This window comes from Labeo rohita, chromosome 7, assembly GCF_022985175.1.
Source record: "Labeo rohita strain BAU-BD-2019 chromosome 7, IGBB_LRoh.1.0, whole genome shotgun sequence".
Classification (NCBI taxonomy): Eukaryota; Metazoa; Chordata; class Actinopteri; order Cypriniformes; family Cyprinidae; genus Labeo; species Labeo rohita.
In genome coordinates this window covers 18,943,794-18,967,417 of record NC_066875.1, presented here as the reverse complement: position 1 = coordinate 18,967,417, position 23,624 = coordinate 18,943,794, and the positions used below count along the sequence as shown (strand labels likewise).

The window sequence follows — 23,624 nt, the reverse complement described above, 5'->3', positions numbered from 1 at the left end:
ACCAAACTTACCCTAGTTTGTTAAACATGCAAAGATTGCCTACGGCCTCAGATGATTGTTGTTTCACTTTCACAACACATTAAAACATCACACTCTTACTTGATCTGGACAAACTGTGCATCATTAGAAAGAGTAAAGACTCCAGCTTCGATATTCGACCACTGTTTTTATAAAACTAGGTAACAGAGGCTGTAAGTTTTGAAGGAGAAGTCCACTTCCAGAACAAAAATGTACAGATAATTTACTCACCGCTTGTCATCCAAGATGTTCATGTCTTTCTTTTTTCAGCCGATGAGAAATTATGTTTCTTAAGGAAAATATTCCTGAATTTTTCTCCATATAATGGACTTCAGTGGTGCTCCCGAATTTGAATTTCCAAAATTCAGTTTAAATGCAGCTTCAAATGGCTCTAAACGATCCGAGCCGAGGAAGAAGGGTCTTAACTAGAGAAATGATCGGCCATTTTTTAAATTGACAGTTTTTTTTTTTTTTTTTACCTCAAACGCTCATCTTGTCTCTGCGATGCGCATGTGCAGTCTCTGTAATCCGGGTCAATACAGTTAGGGTATGTCGAAAAACTGTCTCGTTCTCTTCTTCGACATCAAAATCGTGCTACACCACTGTTTTACCTTTTTTTGTAAAGGGCATTTGAGCTTCTCTGCATGTTCACTTTGTAAACACTGGGTTGGTACTTCTGCAGTTTTTCGGCATACCCTAACTGTGTTGACTATATTGAACCGGAAGAAAACAGAGTTTGCGTGGACTTAGACAAGAAGAGCATTTGAGGTAAAAAAGTATATAAATTGTCAGTTTGTTTCGAAAATGACTGATCGTTTTGCTAGATAAGACCCTTCTTTCTCAGCTGGGATCATTTAGAGCCATTTGAAGCTGCATTTAAACTGCATTTTGGAAGTTAAAACTTGGGGGCACCACTGAAGTCCACTATATGAAGAAAAATCCTGAAATGTTTTCCTCAAGAAACATAATTTCTCATCAACCAAAGAAAGAAAGACATTAACATCTTGGATGACAAGGGGGTGAGTAAATTATCTGTAAATTTTCATTCTGGAAGTAGACTTCTTCTTTAAATTTATGTCAGAAGTGCAAAATAATAAATACATAATGTATGATGTTCTAAACAGAATAACAGCACATATTCATATTCAGTCACGTCTGCAGCGGTTTATTTGTTCTTTTGGTTTCAAGTGTACATACTTGGAGAATTATTGATATATTTACACGTTTACTTCATATTTCTATAGACAGTATCATCAGTTATATTCATTTTACACTAAATAAGGTGATCTGATGAGCATTAGCAGCTTACTATTCACCAAAAATCACACAATGAAAAATAAGTAGTAATTATTGCAAAAACACATAAAAAATAAAACAATAAGCTTTAATAAAATCTGATAAAATTGTATTTAACAAATACTTTTAACATTTTCTGACTGTATTCACATTTTCACTAACTGTGAGTATAAAGTAATTACTTTCGAAATTTATTTTATGCTTTTGGATCTTTTCTATCCCTAATCAGGATGATTGTTTTTCACTTTAGGCTCATTTTGACCACAAAGTATGTGTTTTCTGCAAATGTAATTGTGCAAGAGTAATTGTTTAGTTTATTATTTCTTATATTATTCATATTGTTGTAACTTTGGTTATAATTGATAATTGATGATAATAGCGCTTTGCTCTCGTTCTTTATGGCTACAGTAGTGGCACACAACTAGTAATCAGTATAATGATTACTATAATGATTACCTAGACTAGAATTAAGCCGAGTGCACAATTCTCAGAAACAAAAAGATAAATACCTTGGGCCAGTTGCATAAAAGGTTTAGACTAGTCTTAAAAGTTAGTCAGCTAATTTCTTTTCTCTTCGACTGGTCATATTTTTTACTTTTTTCTTTTTTTTTTACATAAAAACGTAGATTAGTCTCAGTTGAATTCACAAAGTAAGACTCCTTACCCATTGACTAACTGCTAGTTGGTCAGACTAGTTTTTAAGACTGTCTTAAGATAGAGGCTAAGTTTATGCAACTGGCCCCCGATATAGAGGACTAGCATACTCATTATTGACTGCATTTTTATGCAGAACCTATCCCAGATCATTTTTTGTTATTCTGAAATAAGTCTTATTGTAAGGTTACTCAATTTCTGATCAAAGTTATTATAATAACTGTATTATTATGTCATTATTACAACATAATAGTACTGTTATTATTAACACAGCAAGCAAATGAGACTCTGTCTCACTCTTGTGCATTTACAGTATGTACTGTATAGTCTTTTCATCTTCGTTCTATCACTTACGTAATAGAATGGAGTATATGTCTGGTTTGCCCTCCACGGCTGAAGGAAAGAAAGGGCAGAGAAACTCCAGGAGTCTCAGATATTGCATGTGACATTTATGGGAATATGCCAGTTCTGCAGGGCCAGCAGAGGTCAACCCCTCTTGACATTCTAGAAGTATCTGTCACTAGTGAGCTAGGCGATGTTAAAAGCAGTTTCAGTTCACTAAATTTATAAAAGGACATCCATCAGACTAGATTCAACACTCTAATACTAGCACATTTTAGCACTTTTGTAATATTTATCCAAATTGCAAGTATAAAAGTGCCAATGTACTGTAAATGTACTTATACTAGAATAATAATTTAGTGTAGTCCAAAAACTCCATCCCATATTTTATACTGTCTCGTGTTCAGTGGCCTTTCTGTATTCCGTTAAGGCAGCTGTTGTTCTGATGAAGTCATTGATTGTTCTGTTTGTTTGTTATCCACTAATCTATGCATAAATTACTCACTTCCCCACATGAACAAACAAAAAACAAACTTTATTCAAGAGGGAATTTGCATTTTAAAACGGTTAGCAGTCATTCTTCTAAGGTTTGTTTTTAATTCATACTTTTGTGCCAACGTTCACTTTCATGTTACATTGGGTTTATGCAAATGTCTGAAGCATCCGTAAATGAAGTCAGGATAGTGGGTGCAGTCACAAAAAAGCTAGATAAACAAATCAAGGCTACAGAGGGGAAAATGTATTGTGGGGCATGAGTGAGTGCTCTGAACTCAGTGCTTCATTTAAAAACGTATTTAAACCGACTCATACCCCTATTTGGCACAATTTGAACTTACTTTCTGGTGGAAATCCTTTTGTACAGCCATTTGGATGGAAAAAGGTATTCTAACATTAAATGACATAAAAGGAGAAAAATCAATCCTAGATTTTCAAGAAGTAATTAAAAGGTTTAATATTTCTCAGAATACTTTATTTCTATATTTTAAATTACGTGCAGCATTAAAGGCATATAAGGTACCTTAGGGTACTGATCTTCAAACTCATCCAGTAGTAAAATGGATTAACAACACGCCAAACAAAGGAACGGTTTCTCATTTTTACCTCTACTTTTTTTACCTCATAAAGCAGAGATTTTTCCAAAAGCAAGAGCGTGGTTATCTGAACTGATTCCCATTAATAGTAACATTGAATGGGAAACAGTATGGGATAATACATTTCATGCATCCACAAACCCTATCAGTTTATCAATTTTAAAATTATTCACAGGGCATATTTAACCATGCGCACAAGACATGTTATGGGTTTATCACCACACCCTTTTTGTAATTTTTGTGGGCCAGGTTGCCTGGGCATGCTGATGCATATGCTTTGGGAATGTCCAGATGTGCAAGATTTCAGGGATATGGTGCTTGATGTTCTGTACAAGATCACTGGGATTTGTTTTCCCAAAGACCCTGTTCTGTTATTGTTGAATGACAACTCTCAATTTCCTCTAAAGGAGAAGGACTGGAAATTTTGGTTAGCTGCCTCGACTGCTGCAAAGAAACTTTTAGTTCAACAATGGAAACCTCCTCATGACCTTTCTATTAAGCATTGATTATATTCCTTACTTGAGATGTTATATTTGGAACTGTCTTTAAAACGGACCAATCATGCTAAACCCGTCATTTTGTGTATGTGGAAGAACCGTATCTGTTCAGTTAGAGAAATTTTGGACATTTAAACCGTTTCTATTAATTTTGTAGTTATGTTATTTATTTCCAGATTCCAGTGCAGTGGGTTGGGAGAGGGTTGGGGGGAGGTTGTAATTGTAATTGTCTGATACTTTTTCTTGGTTTTCTTGGTTAATTAATTGTTTGGCTGCAGCATCCATTTGTGGAGTTTAATCATATCATTTAGGAATGATAAACATCAGTATCACCATATATACTCTAATATACGCTACAATAAAAACAGTTTTCTTACGACTTTTCACAGATTAAAGCATTGAAATACATGAAAATACAGTGCAGCACTCCATTTGCTTAGGACAAATGTGACTTCTTATTTTGTTAAGAGTAATACCTTTTTAATTTGTGAATATTTAGTGAAAACCCCTCTACAGTCAGTACACTATCATCATGCTGTAAGATATTTCTTTATTCATTCAAAAATAGATGGAACAAATTTTGGTAGAATTAAATAGTGTAGTGTAGTTGGATTACTGGTTTATCCCATATATCTTCATGTAAAAGCAATAGTTCAAACACATCTACTACATTGGGGGAAAAAAATGCAAATGCAATATCTGCTTTTGCTTATGTAGACAAGAAGTCTGCCCTTGTGAGTTGTCTGACATCTCAAACAAGCTTACTGTGTTGCTACGCCGTTCTGTTGAGAGTGTGTTCACGTGGGCTTTGCCTGAATACACTCTTTCTTTATCTCTCTCATCACTCAGTCCTATTCAATTATTGAGCAGAACACTTTCAGATGTAGCCAGGCAATTAGTCAGCCAATTAAAACTCCATTCTGTACCCCCTCAAGCCTGTCTCAATCTAGCCCTGATCTACTGGCCACTCCTTTCCTTTGTAGTCTTGAAACCTTTATTGACTTGAACTCTCAGTAGACATGAAAAACAAACCGCCATTCCTTACAAAAGGACAACGAACAAACACACATAAATGCTTGAAATGCTAATAGCTAATGCTCAGTTGATTTGCTGTGCATGTGTACATAAAAAGAGTACCTGTATCACTGTACATGCTTTTGTAAATGAGATGAGTTGTCAGGGATTCTTCCTAGTTAAAATGCATGATGCATGGGGAGAGTGAAGGGGAAGTTATTGTAGAAGGGCAAATTAATTTAAAATAATAATGTTGAAAAAGAACAATGATGATAGAATTGTCATTTTTGATTTCATTGTGAAGATTTGAAGTACACTACAAGCATGTTCAATACAAATAAACACATCTTCTTCACAAAGGCAGTTGTCTTTGTAGCAAACACTTCGCCTTCTCTTGCTGTCACAGTGAGCTGCATTGCAATGTGAATTGTATTTGGCTGATTTAATCAAAGCAATTCCAACAGAGCATCTGAAGAATAATCGTGTGTCATAACACAAGCTGCTATTCACGTGTCTGTCTGTTTGTGACTTCTGTCTTTTCTAAGATGAAATCATCTTGCTTAAAGAAATCCAAATCCTGTGGTCTGTTAATAGATAAAGATAGTTTACACAAGCATTTTCATCCAATTATCACCATTAAATAAAAACCTTCTGGCAGATGACATCTCTTTTTCGTATGAAGTGGCATAATTTTGCCATTAAAAAAAAAAATGCTTAAGAAAAAGAACCTGCAGTGGCATTTCGGAGTTTAGCAAAGGTGTTTCTTCGAATGTTTTGACTTTTAAAAAAATAGTTTTTAATAAGCACATTGTTTTTAAAAAGCACATGGCACAGCCTTTCTGTCCTTATTGCTTAATTTGATACTGTCACCATTGTTTTATATTTATGTTGATGATATTTAATTTTTAAAACATGTAGTGCATTAGAATGGGTTTTATTATGAGGATTTCTAGTTTGATATCTTCTTGTTCTCCTCAAAAGGAGATCTACTAATGAACAAAGTGATAGTGATAGTATTTTATTATCCCACATAAAGCTTAAATCCTACGAGAAATGGACTAACTGACAGAAATCAATTTAAAAGGCTGTAGTCACAGAAAGGCCCCCTCATTAATCCACCACAAAAAACATCAGCCTCTCCTTTTTATCATTAATGTTCTATAAACTAGATTTTCCTCTGTGATGTTACTACTGAATAAACAACAACAACAACATAAAATATATAAATCTTTACCCCGGTGGAAATGTAATCTCTGTAGCATTGATTTTATTAAATTCATTTGAGTTAAAAGAATTGCACAGTTTAAAAAAGTTATTGCTGTTTCCAAACATTTAACACATTACAGTGTATTAAAGATCAGAAAGCTTGGAGAATTCTCATCATTGGCTCTTGTTAAAAAGAAGACATACTATTATAAAGAGTACTTATTACAGAAATAATACACAGAAAGAATATATTAATGTGTGAAATGAATATGTTTTCAAACACTTTACATGTTGATTGATTAAATAAAAATGTTTTATAGGTTTAAATGCCAAGTTCTGTCATGAACCTCTAGATGGCACAGGCTGATGAACTCCACTTCCAGAACAACAATTTACAGATAATTTACACACCCCCTTGTCATCCAAGATGCCCATGTCTTTCTGTCTTCAGTCATAAAGAAACTATCGTTTTTGAGGAAAACATTTTAGAATTTTTCTTCATATAATGGACTTCATTTGAACTTCCAAAATGTAGTTTAAATGCAGCTTTAAAGGGCTCTAAAGAAAGAAGGGTCTTATCTAGTGAAACGATCTGTCATTTTTTTGAAAAATAAAAATTTGTATATTTTTTAAGCACAAAAGCTTGTGTAGCACAGGCTCTGGCAATACCCGTCAACGACGCTACGAATCACGTCTAAGTTCATCGTCTGTGTACTCCGGCTCAAAAAGGCAGACTATGGCAAAATATCTTATTTTCTCCTACAACTTCAGAATTGTCAGACATCGTTGTACCTTTTTGTTTGTAAACAGCATTTGACTTACTTGCACTTCCTTAGTCTTTGCGCATTCACTTTGTAAACACAACTACAGTCTGTAGTTCCGCGTGACCTTTCGACGTAATTCAATAGTATGTAACGTTGTGAACGCGCATTCCAGAGCCTGTGCTACACAAGCTTTTGTGCTTAAAAAGTATACAATATTTTATTTTCTGAAAAATATGACTGATCTTTTCGCTAGATAAGACCCTTTTCCTCGGCAGGGATCATTTAGAGCCCTTTGAAGCTGCATTTAAACTACATTTTTGAAGTTCAAAATCGGGGCACCAATGAAGTGAAGAGAAAAATCCTGAAATGCTTTCCTCAAAAACCATAATTTCTTTACAACTGAAGACAGAAAGACATAAACATCTTGGATGACAAGGGGGTGAGTAAATTATTTGTAAATTGTTGTTCTGGAAATGGAGTTCTCCTTTAATGCAAACTGATGATATTCACACAGTTTAATTACTTGGCACAAGCTGACTGGTTCATGTTGCAAATGCAGCCAATGAGCTTACTTCATTTAAATGGCTGGTTAGCTTTCACTAGAGCAGTTTGCAGTGTGTTTCGAGTTTCTCTGAAACCCTCCACCTTCCCCAGCTTCATCTGTATAGATCTGCTATGTGTTATTATATGTGACCCTGGACCTCAAAACCAGTCATAAGTGTCAATTTGTCAAAACTGAGATTTGTACATAAAAAAAAAACTCTGAAAGCTGAATAAATAAGCTGAAATTCAACTATTTAAAAACCTGGAATCTGAGGGTGCAAAAAAAAATATTGGGGAAATCGCCTTTAAGGTTGTCCAAATGAAGTTCTTGGCAATGCATATTACTAATCAAAAATTAAGTTTTGATATATTTATGGTAGGTGATTTACAAAATATATTAGTGGAACATGATCTTTACTTAATATCCTATTGGTTTTTGGCATAGAAGAAAAATCGATAATTTTGACACATATAATGTACTTTTGGCTATTGCTACAAACATACCCATGCTACTTAAGACTGGTTTTGTGGTCCAGGGTCACACATAGGCTGTTTGCACAGCTTTGCAGCAGTAGCAACAATAATCTTCAACCAGAGCCGATCCTTTCTATACGCAAGCTGCATAGGGCCCCCAAAACACAAAGGGGCACCCTTGCTTTGATTTGATTTTATTGCTTTGAAGATGATTTATTTTTTGTTTAGTTTTTGAAGTGGGTCAGCGGTTATCAAAACATGAATGTTCATTTCTTTTAATGCGGTGCGCTGTCGGCCTTTCTATGTAAAAATCAGTCAAATCATGTAATGTGAATGTCGTACAGTCTCTTGCTCAAGACTAAAAGAAACGAGTTGAAAGCGTACGGAGCTACGGAAGAGACAATGTTTCTCAAACACTTTCTGTGAGCGCGATTCGAGATGGATTGAAACACAGAAAAAAGACCTGTAGGGCTCCCAGAAATCCAGGATTGGTACTGTCTACAACAATAGCAATAACCAACAGCAATGTAGCAGATCTATTCCACTAAGAGTACATACATTACCATTGTCTTACCATTGTCATACCCATTACCATGCTAAAATCTTCCAAGAGTTGTCATTGTAGAATTTACATTAAATGCAGTTAGATGCATATGCTTTGTTCAACCTCACGAAGAAAACGTCAGTGGGAACTTTTTTGCAAGACGCAAAATATGTACTGCCATGTACGTTTTGTGACAAATTCCTTATGAAATGTCCACTGAGTTGCGCTGAAAGAGTGTTTGTTTTTTTCCCTAGAACAGACGAAGATATGTATGGTAAATGTATCGTTTCTGACTTGAAATGAGTGGCACTATAACTCTAATGCTTCATGACATTTTAAAATAATGTAAAATAATGTACCGTCTACACTACACCTGAACCTACCCAATATTATGAACAAAAGCGAATGTGGCATAAAAACACAATCGCAAGCTTGCTGTTTTAGCTTGTTTTTTGATCTCTCATCTTTCAGCTCTTTTATCGCAAGTCATGTTTTTTCAAAGGATTCATACCCAAGGATTCTGCATCCTAAGTCCAATTCTGTGCTTTGTTTTACCGCCTCTAACTGATATGTAATTACTGGTACGTATTTCACGTCTTGCGAAAAAGCTCCCACAGGTACGTTTTCATCATGCGATCAGGTAAGCATTTTTCCACTTAGGTAGGCCTTAAATACATCTTTATGTGTAATTTTGAACAGTTCTATTGTCTTGAAATATGTATTAAATACCTATTATATCATATTGAAATACAGGTAAAGTGTACTGCCGAATGTATTGACAAGCATTTAAGGTTAACTAAAGCATACCGTAATGTGATTCCGGTAACAGTTTAGATTAGGGAACACTATTCACTGTAAACTAGTTCATTAGCATGCATATTACAAGCATATTGGCTGTTTATTAGCACTTATAAAGCACATATAAATGCCTTATTCTGCATGACCATATTTTAGATTCCTTAATCATACCCCACACCTAAACATAAAAACTACAACAACTACCTTGCTCACCATCCAGCAGCAAACTAGGAGTTTATTGAGGGAAAATTTTTCCAGTTTTCTTGTACAAAAAGGTAAATTTTTTACTATTAACTTACTATTAACTCCTAAGCAAATAAACTCCTAATTTGCTGCTTGTAAATTTAGAACATATTACCTTGGCAAAACGTTAGTATAGGGAACAATTCTCACTATTAACTAGTTACTTACAATATTAGCATGCCTATTATTAACATATTTGCTGTTTATTAAGACTTATAAAGCACCCGTTCTGCATGACCATATTCTACATCCCTAATCCTACCAAATACCTGAACTTAACAACTACCCTACTAACTTTTAAGAAGCAGCAAATTAGGAGTTTATTGAGGCAAAATCCCTACTTAATGGTTTTTTAATAGCGAAAACTGTTTGACCATTACCTTTAATCTTGAATAACACACTGTAGTTCAAATTATAATAGAGTACTTTAAATGTGCTTTAATATGGCAACACATCACTGCAAGTTTTTTTTATGTTTGATACAAGTCTTGCTTATGCATCCTGCTTTTTTAAGGAGATGAGAAGGCACCTTAGTAATTCCGTCACTAACAATGCACACATCTCCAGTGCCTTATGGCACAATGTGCATTTTTCATCTTCGCATCTGCCACTGTTTTTCCTTTCCTCATCTTGTCCCTCTATAGCTCTCTGAGAGTGTCCCCTGCCCTCTCTTTCTTTCACTTTAATTCTCCTCCTTTACTCCCCTCTCTCTCTCTGTCTCTCTCTTTCTCTGCAGTCTCATGTCCTCGCGGCGATACTACTTTGAGGTTTTGCACAAGCAAGATGACAGAGGTTCAGACCATGTGGAGGTGGGGGTGAGTACAGAGCCAGAGTTTGTAAAATTCTGGTAATTTACAGTAGACATTAAAAGTGTCACGAGTGGAACTTCTAAACGTGTCAGTAAAACATACTTTAAGTGATAGTGTGTAAAACTATATGTAAAACGTTTTTCCTGATACTATTTTAGCCAGGACATTTCCTAACATTTAGTAACCTACCAGGCAGAGCTTTTTTAATCATTGTACATTTATTTTGAAGTAAACAGACTGAAGTATGGAATTCGTCATGAATGAATTCTATGTTTAAGTGGCCTGCCACACTTATGCTTCTATAGCCTTATACTTTTTTCTCTACCTCTCTCTCACTTAATGCATTATATAAAGCTGAATAAGTGGAAAGATGAGGAAAGTGGCAAATTAGTCACAGAAACATTTTCGATGGCCCGCTTCACTTAAATCTACAAAACACATACAGAGTTATTCTCAGTAATGGCCTAGTCAGAATTATTGCCATGGTACAAACATGGTACAAATGTCAAATTTGTCAAAAATATAATGGCTGTATCCACAGCAAACAAACATCTACCAGCCCACTACATTTCTCATTAAAACATTTATAGATTGTCTTTGACCATTACAATATCCTTGGGTAGGATAACAGCCTTGAGCTGAAAGATGTAGTGCTCTTTGGTATCCTGATTATGTTCGGAGTGCACCCAAAGGATGCAGAGTTTAACCAGCGCATTTCAGTAATTTCATTATCTAGGAGAAGACAGAAAGTAGAAGACAAACAAAGAGAGACAGTGAGACGAAGAGCGAGCTGATAATGGAGTAGAAAACAAATAGATTAAAAATAGATTAGATCATTTTGTGTTCGTTCTACTTTAGATGGCAATATGTAATAGTAAGATGTATGAATGGAATCTCCTAATGGAAAAAGTTTGTAAAATATATGAATACATTTAATGCATATTTTAATACATTTCTATCCAATCCCCTTTGATAATAGATACTGTTGCACCCTCTGTGTCTCTTTCCCTGCGTATAAATGTATATTTATATGAAATGAAATATATGTTATTTAACATTCTTTATTTTTTCTATTTTTCCCCTTCATTTTTCCACACCGTTTTCATTGTAAATACACTTATTTTAAAGGGAACCCTGGGTATTACGTAAAGTATGTCTCTTACTAAAATATGTACTAGAAAACCCATGAAAGATTCACGTTATTTAAAAAATCCACATATTTTTCTACGAATTTTGGACTATGGGGGGGCACCATTATTTCATTAGCGTGAAATTCTTGAACTCTGTGATCTACTGGCGCTACTTGTTGCTATTTTTACCACAACACAAAATAATGAAATACTAATACAATGCCACATTGTGCAGCTTTTTGTTGTCATTTTCAGTCAAGGGGCAACAAGAGAAGCTATGTAAGTCATCACTGCTTTTCCTAATGATAAGAAGAGGAGAAAATAATGGGAGGATTCCTGTGGACAAATAAAACTTCCTAAACACTTAGTCTTTGTTCTTTCCACTTTAGCCCTCATGCCTTTAAGGCTTTTAGTAGACCACAGCTACTGAGAGAGCTTACAAATGATGTAAACATGGCGATGCTTGTCATGACGCCACAGCCACACTTAGTAGTGTAAAACAACACCCTTTTATCCTTGTCAAAATCAGCTCTGCAGACATCAACCCATTTTGTTGCATGTTGCTTTAAATGCAAATAAGCTCTGCCCTCCCCGCCCCTCTCTTCTGTGGTGTCACCAGTGTTGCCAGGTGACTCCTGTGACTCCAGTAACATAATATTTAACCCCTGGAATGCAAATTTTACCAGGGGAACCCTGCCCCGGAACCCCCCGGAATGCAAATTTTAATCAATCAACTATCGAGAGAGCAGCCTTGGTCCGTGTGATGTCACTCAAAAAGAGAGAATGGCTTGGTTTAAAAAAGTATATATTTCCCGAGTTGTGTATTCCAATATTTTGTGGTAAAAATAGCAACAGAGCCAGTAGCTCATAGAGTAAAACCTCATAGTCCAAAATATGTATAGAACGAAGTGGATTTATTAAACAACGTAAATATTTATTGGGTTTTCTACTACATATTTAAATAAGAGACATCATTTACATTATATTAGCCATATAAGTCGTAATAGCCAGGGTTCCCCTTAAAAGAGAAGTCCACTTTCAGAACAAAAATTTACAGATAATTTACTAACCCTCTTGTCAGCCAAGATGTTCATGTCTTTCTCGCTTCAGTCAATAAGAAATTATTTTTCTTGAGGAAAATATTCCTGACTTTTTCTCCATATAGTGGACTTCAATGGTGCCCCCAAGTTTGAACTTTCAAAATGTAGTTTAAATGCAGCTTCAAATGGCTCTAAACAATCCCAGCCGAGGAAGAAGGGCTTATCCAGTGAAACGATCGTCAGTTTCTTATCGACTGAAGAAAGAAAGACGTGAACATCTTGGATGACAAGGCTGTTAGTAAATTATCTGTATTTCGTTCTGGAAGTGGACTTCTCCTTTAAGCTAAATTTAGCTTTGTATTAAATATATATAACAAAAGAGCAGGAAAATAGATCAGCTAAGCATGGGGTACAGCAGGGTTCTGTGCTTCGCTCCCTCCTCTTTTGGATTCAGACATCATCTTTGGGACCTACTGTATCGTTTAACCTTTCTTACCTAGGCATGCTGCACCACTCCTCATCTAGACTTTAGTCATCCCTTGAATAGATTACTGCAGTGCTCTTTTATCCAGCCTTTTATCCAGTATGCGCAATCAAACATCTGCAAATAATCCAGAAAGCAGCAGCGATGGCCTTCAGCTAACCTAACAGAGCACATACAGTATTAATCTCTACTGACACAGCTTTTAATGCACTGACTTTACTGTACTATTCCTTTTCTGTTGTTTCAAGAGGTCAAAGGTTCTCCCCTATACTAGTGTAGTGGCTTGTAATTTTCAGGTAATTTCTGGAGCTTTGTATGACAGCAATTTTCATTCTGTATCCCTACGATGCAGTGCGTTTTTTGTAGTATTCCTCATTTGTAAATCACTTTTGATAAAAGCATCCGGTGAATTAATAAATCTTACATTGCATAATCTAACATAGCAATTATGGCTAAAGAACAAAAGTGAATTCATAAATGTTTTAGGTTTATAAAGCTTTCTCGTCTCTGCTTCTTATGATGCTCTCAGAATAGCGGTCTCATTTGTAAAAAATCATGGTCTCTAGTTCACTTCATTGCTTTGTGATGGAATCTTTTGATGAATTATTAATCTGAATGTAAAACTTAAACTAAAGTCAGTCAAGGAACAAACTAGACAACTGAGTTACAGAACAGTGAATTAAATTCAATTAGTTTGACCCTTTTATGTCACGCATTTGACTGGACAGTCAGCACGGGGTATTGATAGTGAAGCTGTTAATTGGAAAGAAAGGATTTAGTGATGTTTTTTATAGATTTTACAATTCTGCTGAATGTACGATAGCTGAATTGTTACATGCCTTCCCTTGCAAGTCATACAGACTGGACATTTGTATCTTTAACTGAGTATCAAAGCTGCTTTCTACATGCAGCGCTAATGTGATCATCAAAAAAGCGGTCCCTCCTGCACAACTTTCCTTGTATCACTTATAAAGAATAATTTTTTTTTTTTCAAATCCGCACTGCACAACTTTCGGTGCCTGGAGGCTGAGAAGGCCCAAGATGACGCAGCTGTGCTTCACTCCTTATTTAATGTTCAGTGCAGAGTGCTGGAGAAGAGGCGGTTCAAAGACATGAGAGGAGCCCAATGAATAAATTCATTGAACTTGGAGGTATTCTCAGCTAGAGAGTCAACAGGGACCAGACACCAAAAAGCAAAAACAGCTAATTATCTGTGGCAAACACAGGAATTTATTTATTAACCAAACTGCAGTAGGCTATTCTGCAGAGTTCATTGGAGATGTTTTAGATGTTCGATGTTATCAAGCTCGCTGCTTCTTTAGGGCTCCTTCTTAATATTAAATCAGAAAAGGTAGGCTAACCTCTATGATGTGTGCATTTGCTTAAACTTTTTCAGTGTTAGCACCCTACGCCAGAGTTATTCTGAGCCTGATTAGCATTTTAACAGAATCCCCGGGCTTTGTAGGGACAAAGAGATCTAATAAAGCCTGTCTGATGTAGTCTGACCAAAAACTATCCAATATGACATTTGCAGTAGGAGCTATGGACGGTGCTGCCAGTCAACAGTAAATGAATTCAATTTATTCATCGTCAAGACAAAAGAGAAATAAATCTGTAGCTGATGCAATATGTGCAACATCATGCAAGCCACACATTGTTTTCCAGGAGCTGAAATGTGTTCGTCTTTGCATATGGTTATTTGTGCAGAAATCTTTGCTACTTAAAAGGATCATGTGCCTTGGGTAGTGTAGCAGGTCATTTTAAATCCAATTTTCTCATCACTACAAAGAATCTAATGAGTATTTGTAGTCATACATGCAATGACAAAGAATAGCGTTAGCAGCCTGGCTTAGTCCTTGATCGGTGTGTATTTATCAGCGTGTGACCGTTTGCATGGATATATGTGTGTGTGCATGAGCTTGCGTATTATGTCACTGGGGGCAAACAGGCATCTGTGGCTTCTCAGATCTGACATTGTGCTGTAACTGCACTCCATCGATTCCCGAAAGGCAGATCTGACCTTGAGAAACACAAGCTGTGCAGAACAACAGGGTGAATACTAAACGCTGAAGAAAACTGATTCAGGTGTGTGAGATGTTTATGTTGTGTGTGTCTAAAACTAGCCCTCATCAGTGTAACAGTATGTGTGTGTGTGTTAGATGTTTGATTTTGGCACGTAACAACGTTTTTGTCAAGATTCCTTGACTGTCATAAATCAGCGAATACATAATTGAGTCAAATAATCTTTTAAATGCTCATCTTTAGAGTGTGCGCTCGTGACTAATTAGTATGCAAAGACAGTGAGTTTGACAGACACTGCTGCTCTGTTATGTACCATTTTCTGGGCCTGAAACTGTCAAACTAAGCAATGTCGACATCAAACTGCTTCAAATTCAAATTAATTTCTCTCTTATTTTCTTTTTCTTTGTTCTCTTCTTTTTTGTATCTGGTCCCCCTCCATTCGCCTTTCAATCTTTGTTCAACTGTACAGTCTGAACTGCTGAAAGCTGTTGTGTAGTGTGGCAGTGGTGTGTGAATGAGACAGTGGAAGTGTGTGTGCCTGAGGATCAGTTTGATAAGAGTTATTGTTATGCGACTGCTTAAATGACCTCATGCGTGCGAGTGGCCGAGAAGTGATGTTGTAATTGTAGAGCCTCTTTAGAAGAATTGCTACGTGTCTGTATCCCATCTATTTCGAGAGCCAGTTCCATCCCGGAGCATTGTGAAGGCGAAAACAGAAAAAGAGAGGGAGGGTGGAAGGCGATTCACTAAGAATGAATTGTGGCTGCTGATAGTGCCGTTTATTTGCATGCGCTTTTTACATTGTTTAAGCTCTTGATTCACTAAGGAATTATGCAAATATGTAACAAATATGGCAAAAAAAAACTGTGGTGAACAGTTTGTATGGCACTATTTCAGACATTGTTCTTGGAACGCAGCAAATTACCACAATCTGGCATATTTATTGGAACTGAAGCACCAGTCATCTCCATTGCACATCTGTATACATGCCAAGTTTTACTTTATGAAAAAAAAATGGGTAACACTTTACAGTACGTGTGCACAAATATGCATTAATTCATGCTTAATTAATGCACAGATAATCACAAGTTAATGTATTATTCATGAAGAACTAAAACATTTATTAATGATTACTACATCAGCAACTAATGAACATTCTATATGATTCATAGATTAAGTAATCAATAAATTGTTATTAGTTAAATGTGTCATAATGTATTAATTACTTAATAACTTATTTTATTAACTAATAGTGTAAATTTATGTGTTAATTACCACAATGGGTTGAAGCCACGCATTTCATCTTCCAGTTGTCTGCTTTAATTAATCATTAGCTAATCATTTGCAAACGTATCATTATGTTGTGACTTTACTTGTTGAGGCACAGAACTATTAAGTAATTGTTAAGTAATATGTCATTGTGGTTATGGATATAGAATTAGTTAGTTAGTCATGTGCCTCAATGAGTTGGAACCATGGTAATTAGCATATGAATTTACAATATTAGTTAATAAAATAAGTTATTAGGTAATTAATACGTTATGACACATTTAACTAATAACAATTTATTGATTACTTAATCTATGAATCATATAGAATGTTCATTAGTTGCTGATGCAGTAATTATTAATAAATGGTTTGGTTCTGCATGAGTTATATATTAACTCATGATTATCTCTGCATTAGTTAAGCATGAATTAATGCATATTTGTGCACCCGTATTGTAAAGTGTTACCAAAAAAATTTAATGTAAATTAAAAAAAATAATAAAAAAAAGTAAATGCCGAATTCATACTTATACAAAAAGTATAAGTAAAAATGCCTGTCTTGGAAAGTATTCATGTAAATCCAGTCAATTATGTCTTAAATGAACCTGAACAGTTGGGAGAAATACAGATGTGTCAAAATATTTGATCCATGTGTTAGTTCTTAAAGTGGGTTAGTTCACACAAAAATGAAAGTTAGCCCATAATTTACTCACCCTCCTGACATCCTACAGTAGGTGTACATGACTTCCTTCACTCAGACGAATCCAGTTGGAGTTGTATTAATAATCATCCTGGTATTTCCAAGTTTTCTCATTGCATAGGTGGGTTTTTCTCTTCATTAGTCCAAAACAAGTCCAATAAAGTGCGTCCATGCATAATAAAAAGTGCCTCACACAACTTTGGGGGGTGAATAAAGGCTTCCTGTAGCGAATCAAAGCGTTTTTGTAAGAAAAATATCCATATTTAAAACATAAGAATCACTTTAATCTAGCTGGCGCCGACTGGTCATACCCGGAAGCAGTTAGAGGCGGATGAAATAGGACGTCGGCATTGCGCATGCGCCGCGCAAAAGTGACGAACGCGAACGTGCCGTGGAAAGATCAAAACAAAACAACTGTCACGAAATAGAAGTACAAAATGAGGATTTGAAAATGAAAATGTATAGGATTTCAAAATAAACCAAGAGGAGACTGGTTTTCCTTTGCTAAAGTAAGGAAACTTTGCTAAACAAACGTTGGTTTTCACGAGACTCACCAGTGCATGCGCAACGCCGACGGTCTATACGTCATCTGCCCGGAGCTGCTTCCAGGTACGACCAGCCAGCGCAAGCTAGATTAAAGTGATTATTATGCTTTAGATATGGATATTTTTCTTACAGGAGGCCTTTATTCACCCCCTGGAGACGTGTGAGGCACTTTTATTATGGATGGATGCACTTTATTGGACTTGTTTGGACTGATGAAGAGAGACACCTGTCTATGCAGTGATAAAGCTTGGAAATGCCAGGATAATTTTTAACATAACTCCAATTAAATTTATCTAAAAGAAGGAAGTCATATATACCTAGGATGTCTGGAGGGTGAGTAAATTATGGGCTAATTTTCATTTTTGGGTGAACTATCCCTTTAATGTTACTCAAACAACAAAAGAAAAAGAGAAAATCACTCACTGCTCTTGACTGAATAACTTTAGTAATTTTAATCATTTATATTTAAAGGGATAGTTCACCCAAAAATGAAAGTTCTGTCATTAATTATTCACCCTCATGTTGTTCCACACCCCTGAGACATTCGTTTGTCTTTGGAACACAAATTAAGATATTTTTGACAAAATCCAAGCGCTTTCTGACCCTGCATAGGCCCAGAGAGGTACTAGAAACGTTGACAAAATCGTCCATGTGACATCAGTGGTTCAATCGTAATTTTCTGAAGCTAAGAATACTTTTTGTGCACAAAGAAAGCAAAAATAACTTTAACTTCAGCAATTCTTCATCATGTGTCAGCCTAGCGGCATTTTGGAGAGTATCGAAGTGGCACTAGACTGATGCAGAGCATTTGGGTTAACCCAGATGCTGGGTTATTTTGACCCAGCTGGTTGGGGTGAATGTTTTTACCCAACATCCTTGGTTGTTTTATTTAAGTCAAAGACTGGCTTAAAATATGCTGGAAATTAAAATTCACACGCAGAATTATAGAGGCAACAGCAATAATCAAAAAATGAACATTTATTATTAAGCAAGAACACCCATGGACAAAAATATAAGAGAATTTTGAAAAATTTATTTGGTTGAATACAGCATAATATTACCATTTAAACTCATTTAACAATCATTTTAGAAATAAAAAAATGTAACATTTAAAAGTAGCGTTTTAAGATAAGTGTATTCAGTCATTCTCTTTTTTTAATCACTTTTCACCAAAATAGTGCTAATTCTTATGCCGGGGTGTCGCTCAAATCTGAGCCAGTGATGGCTCAACAGGGGAACTATACGAACCTCAAACTGCCGCCTTGTGTTTCACTCGTAGATGAAAGATGGCATGACTGACTCTATAACCATAACAAACAGTACTGAGATTAGAGAACATATTTTAACATCAAATTAAATGAATAAAATCAGTTTATGTTATGCAAGGCAAAAGCCGTTTTCATCATGCGAAATTACTGCTGCTGACGCAGCTGACTGGCATCTCGTCCTTGTACGTGCAATGGGGAAAAAAAATAATTTACAGCACAGTAAAGACTTTATGAATGAAATAAAATGTATAGACCAATTTCGAGTAGACGTCACAGTGACGTCACTTGCGCGCGCATAGTGGTTGCAGAAAAACACTGGTAGGTAAACAGGTAAACTCCATGGAATAAGAAAAAAATATATTTTTGTGCATTTTGATGTCAAAATCGGAATGCAAATAATTTTTATACAATACTGTAGTGAAAGACGCCATTTGAAGCTAAACGCAGACTTTTAAACGGACATACTATGGATGAAAACTGCTATGATTATTCTACTTTTAAAGCATAAATTTGATTTAAAAAAAAAAGGTCTAGATAATATTCACATATGCTGTTCATAGGGGATGTACTGTATTAGCCCTACCGTTACAGCATGACATATTATTTAAACCTATTACTATTAACCTTTTACCAAACTTTTTATTTTTTGGAATTTTTATCTCACAATTCTGATTTTTTTTCCTCACAAATGCAAGTTTATATCTACTAATTCAGATTTAACAAAAAAACTAATGAGTTTGTTAATTCTGAGGGAAAAAAGGCAGAAGTGTTGGATATAAGCCGAGGGGAAAAGAGAGAATGACAAGTTGTTTTTCCTCTAGATTTGTGGGATATATCTTGGAATTGAGAAAATAAAGTCATTATTCAAATTTACCTTTTTTATTCTTTTGTTCCATGGCTCCATAGACTGCCAATTGAACCGCCCATAAAAACGTCATCCCGGTTTCGGATCTGTAAGAATATCCCATGATCTAACGCCGATTTCGTTGAATAACAGTGCTTATTGCTGGGTGACAAGCTCTTGTAATATGCAAATAACATTTTGAAAATGACATCTAATTAATATAATCTATACTCTTTTTAAATCTAAGTATCTGTGCCGTATCCTTGTAATACTCCAGAGTTTTCCGCAACCATGCTGCACGCACATCCCGAATGTTTACAAACAGATAACTGGTCTATACAAACCATTATTTCACTGAAGAATTGCCCGACAATGCCGAGAACCGCTCTCTCCTGTAGAGGGCGCAAAAAGCCTGCACTCTGACTGTACCTCAACAGCTGGGTTAAACTACCCAGCACCTGGGTAAAAATATTAAAAAATAACCCAATAAAATGACCCAACAAGACGAACACAGCATTTGGGTCGAAAAACAAAACAGCATTTTTTAGAGTCCAGAAAAACTACCTAGCATCTGGGTAAAAAATAACCCAATAAAATGACCCAACAGGCTGAACCCAGCATTTGGGTTAAAATAAAAAAATAACCCAGCATTTTTTAGAGTGTAGCATTTGTTTTGCAAGTGGTTAGTGAACAGGATGCTGGTTTTTGCCCTGAAATCTGAAAAGTGGTGCAGCTGATTTATGAATTTGCCCCAGTGCACATTTCTCTCATTTATATCTCATCTTTCTTTCTTATCTCTTGCAGTGGAGACCTTTCCTTCCTGGGCTGAAGTATGATGTCATTGACTCAGCTTATATCTCGTTGTACACAGGTAACTGCTGCTTCATTTTTTTTCATGCGTGCATTTCAGGCAAGATAAAACAGAAAATGGAAGTGAACTCCCAAGAGTACCATTTGCAAACTCTGCCTGTTCCAATCATATCTGAATATTGCAGTTAACATTCACAGCCTCTGAACATTACAGCTTCTGCTGTTTGTGTGAAAAGTCTCATTGTACTTATATTTGAATGTCGGCAGTGGCAACTAGGTAATCACCAGAAAACACTTGCCCCTGAGCCTCCTGTGTTTGCTTTGACAGTCAGCATATACTTTGTGTTCTTTTGCATATCTTCTTATCAAGCATTACACATGTTCATACGTTCCCCTTCAAATTACTGCCATTCATCAAGGGAACTGACTTTAATTTACACATGCTTTTAAGAGGAAGTACAGACACAAAGTGAGAGAGGGACAGGGAAAAAGAGAGAAAGACAATCCCCGTGGCCCTCCTTTGCTTCGTTTACATAATTATTTGAGACGAAAGCAATTTTTCGATTAAATCCTCACTGTACTTAACAAGCTGAGGGAGAGGGGGATGTGCATTAGCTTCCGTCGCCATCCCACGCAGCTCACCGGAGAGTACGAAGCAAACTCCAGAGTGTCCTAATCATTAATCACGCAGACCACTCCCTCAAGGAAGACCGCACCACATGTAAGGCACGCTCGCACTCCTCTCTCTCTCTCGACAAGTCATCAGGGAGATGCAGATGGAGCGAGATCTCCTGGGTGGTTTGGCTTTGAGTGTCTTTCTGCTCTGTTAACAACAGATACAGTGTATGGCGAGCTGTCAGTTATCTCTATTACTGGCACCTGTCTCCTTTCCATTTGTGCGTTTTGTAATCATTATATAGTGTAATTATAGTTTCTGTAGTGTAAGTGTAGCTTGTATTATTTCAGAATTAAATTTACATTTTTAGTACAATCATGGTTATATTGATAATCAGTATTGTATGTAAAGGGTCTGTATTCTGCGTTTTTTTTTGCTATATTAGTGTGTTTTATTGGCAAGACAAATATTTTACATTAAATATTTCAATGTAAAAATTGCAATGTCAAAGTATTTGCATACTATACAACTGTGCATAAAACAATGCTAAATTTAAAAAAAAAAAACTAAATTAATAAAAAAAATGTCATTGACAGAAACAAAAGATATGCTGTTCATTTATAAAAAAACTAATAATAAGAAAATACAGTAATAATACAATAATAATACAGTAAAATAAAATCATTTTCTGACTCTTAGAGTTATGAAACCATTTTTGAAACTGTACAATATCAGAAAAAATATGCAGAAATTATACCCTTAAGGTGCAGTCACATTAACCATTGCATTGTGCAATTTTGCTGGTGAGTTCCATTCATTTTAACAGAAATCTGTGCTATTGAGAGTTTCACACAAAGGGCGAAAAAGATTTGCAGATTTTTCTTATTTTCAAGTTGGTCACATGCAGAGGTGTCATGCCCATTCAAACTGAGAGGGTACGTGCGATCTCAGATTTTTTAGCCAAATGGATTTGAATGCAGGTTTCCAAAAGGAAAAAAAAAGGGTTGAGGCTGGAGTTCAGCGAGTTTGAAATAAAAGTATTTGATGAACGTAAACTATGTGTCGAGGGCATTCACTCAGTACCATTATTTCATTTTTGACTGAAGTGACTTTTAGAAAGTTTTGCATCTGAACTCTTCATATATATATATATACAGTATAGGCCATTCTACAGAATTGGTCCAAACTGCTGTCCCACGACCAAAAAACACACTTAAAAAGCGTTTAAGTATTCATATCTTAGATGTTTACTAAGATCCTTCTATTATCTATTGAAACCCACAATAATATTTAAAATATTAGTCAGCTTAATATATATACAGAATTATCATTTATTGGGTACTTTCAATTGGGAGCTGGCTTCCGAACCCTAACGCCTAAATTTCAGCTTCTGAAGATGATTGAAATAATTTTATTATTCTTTTCCGTTGATGTTTTGAAAAATATCTTTTTGATTCTTTTACAATATGAAGTTTATTCAATATTTTATTTGTAAATTATGAAACTTTATGTGAAAAAAAAAACAAAAAAAAAAATTACTCACTACCACTGCAGTGTATGTGTAAGTCCATTGGCTGAGACTGATTTTAACTACACCCCTATGTTTTTGATCAGGGAATATTTATGTGTCACTCTCTCTTATAGCTACATAGTGAGTAGATAGGTCCCATCTTTTTGAGGTAAATGTGTCCAAAAGTATGAAAAATATGTGTGTAACTTTAAAGAATGTCACTACCAAACACAATTTTTTATTAAACACTTTTTTGGGAGTTATTTCATAACATTTCGTTTTTATATGTGTTACTACCGTAACAGTCACAACCAAAACATGTCATCATTATTTTGGTAGTGACAAAAGGGAACACATAATCCTCATATTTGGGGTAAATAAACTAAAATAAATAAATTTTTTTTTCTGTATTTTAGTATGTTTTAGTAGTGTTTTAGAATACAAGATAAAATTCTGTAGCATGATGTGGTCGCTACCAAAACTTTACTGTCACTACAGAAAATGTGCTGTCACAACTGAAATGTGCGATGTTTTGTCAGAAATAAAGTGTACTGAATTATCAACTAAGATGTTATGATAGTTTTTGGTTCAATGTATATTCAAACTAATTATAGGGTTACTCCACCCCAAAATGAAAATTTTGTCATTAGCCACTTACCCCCGTGTCGTTCCAAACCTGTAAAAGCTTTGTTCGTCTTCGGAACACAATTTAAGATATTTTGGATGAAAACCAGGAGGCTTGTGACTGTCCCATTGACTGCCAGGTAAATACCACTGTCAAGACCCAGAAAAGTATGAAAGACATCGTCAAAATAGTCCATCTGCCATCAGTGGTTCAATCTGAATTTTATGAAGCGACAAGAATATCTTTTGTACGCAAAGGAAAAAAAAGAAAGTTTTTATTCAACGATTTGTAGTGCCATTTGTGTACGCCAGATACACTGTTTACGTTCAAATCAAAGCATAAATATACGTAGAAAACATATCCATGTGGCGCGACTGACACAGAATGGCATACGCGGTTTGTGTTCAGCGAATACTCTGCAAAATGGCGCTACACTGACGCTGAGGAGACAAATTGTTGAAAAAAAAC

The 23,624-nt window shown here is 35.6% G+C and overlaps 1 protein-coding gene across 1 annotated transcript in view; it reads left to right on the top strand.

The window, feature by feature from the left end:
• The window catches only part of b4galnt4b (beta-1,4-N-acetyl-galactosaminyl transferase 4b), a 116,516-nt gene that overhangs the window by 66,389 nt on the left and 26,503 nt on the right, over positions 1–23,624 (top strand). The window contains 2 exon segments of the mRNA XM_051115780.1: positions 10,221–10,299; positions 20,400–20,466. Of these exon segments, the coding sequence (XP_050971737.1) occupies positions 10,221–10,299; positions 20,400–20,466 (146 nt within the window).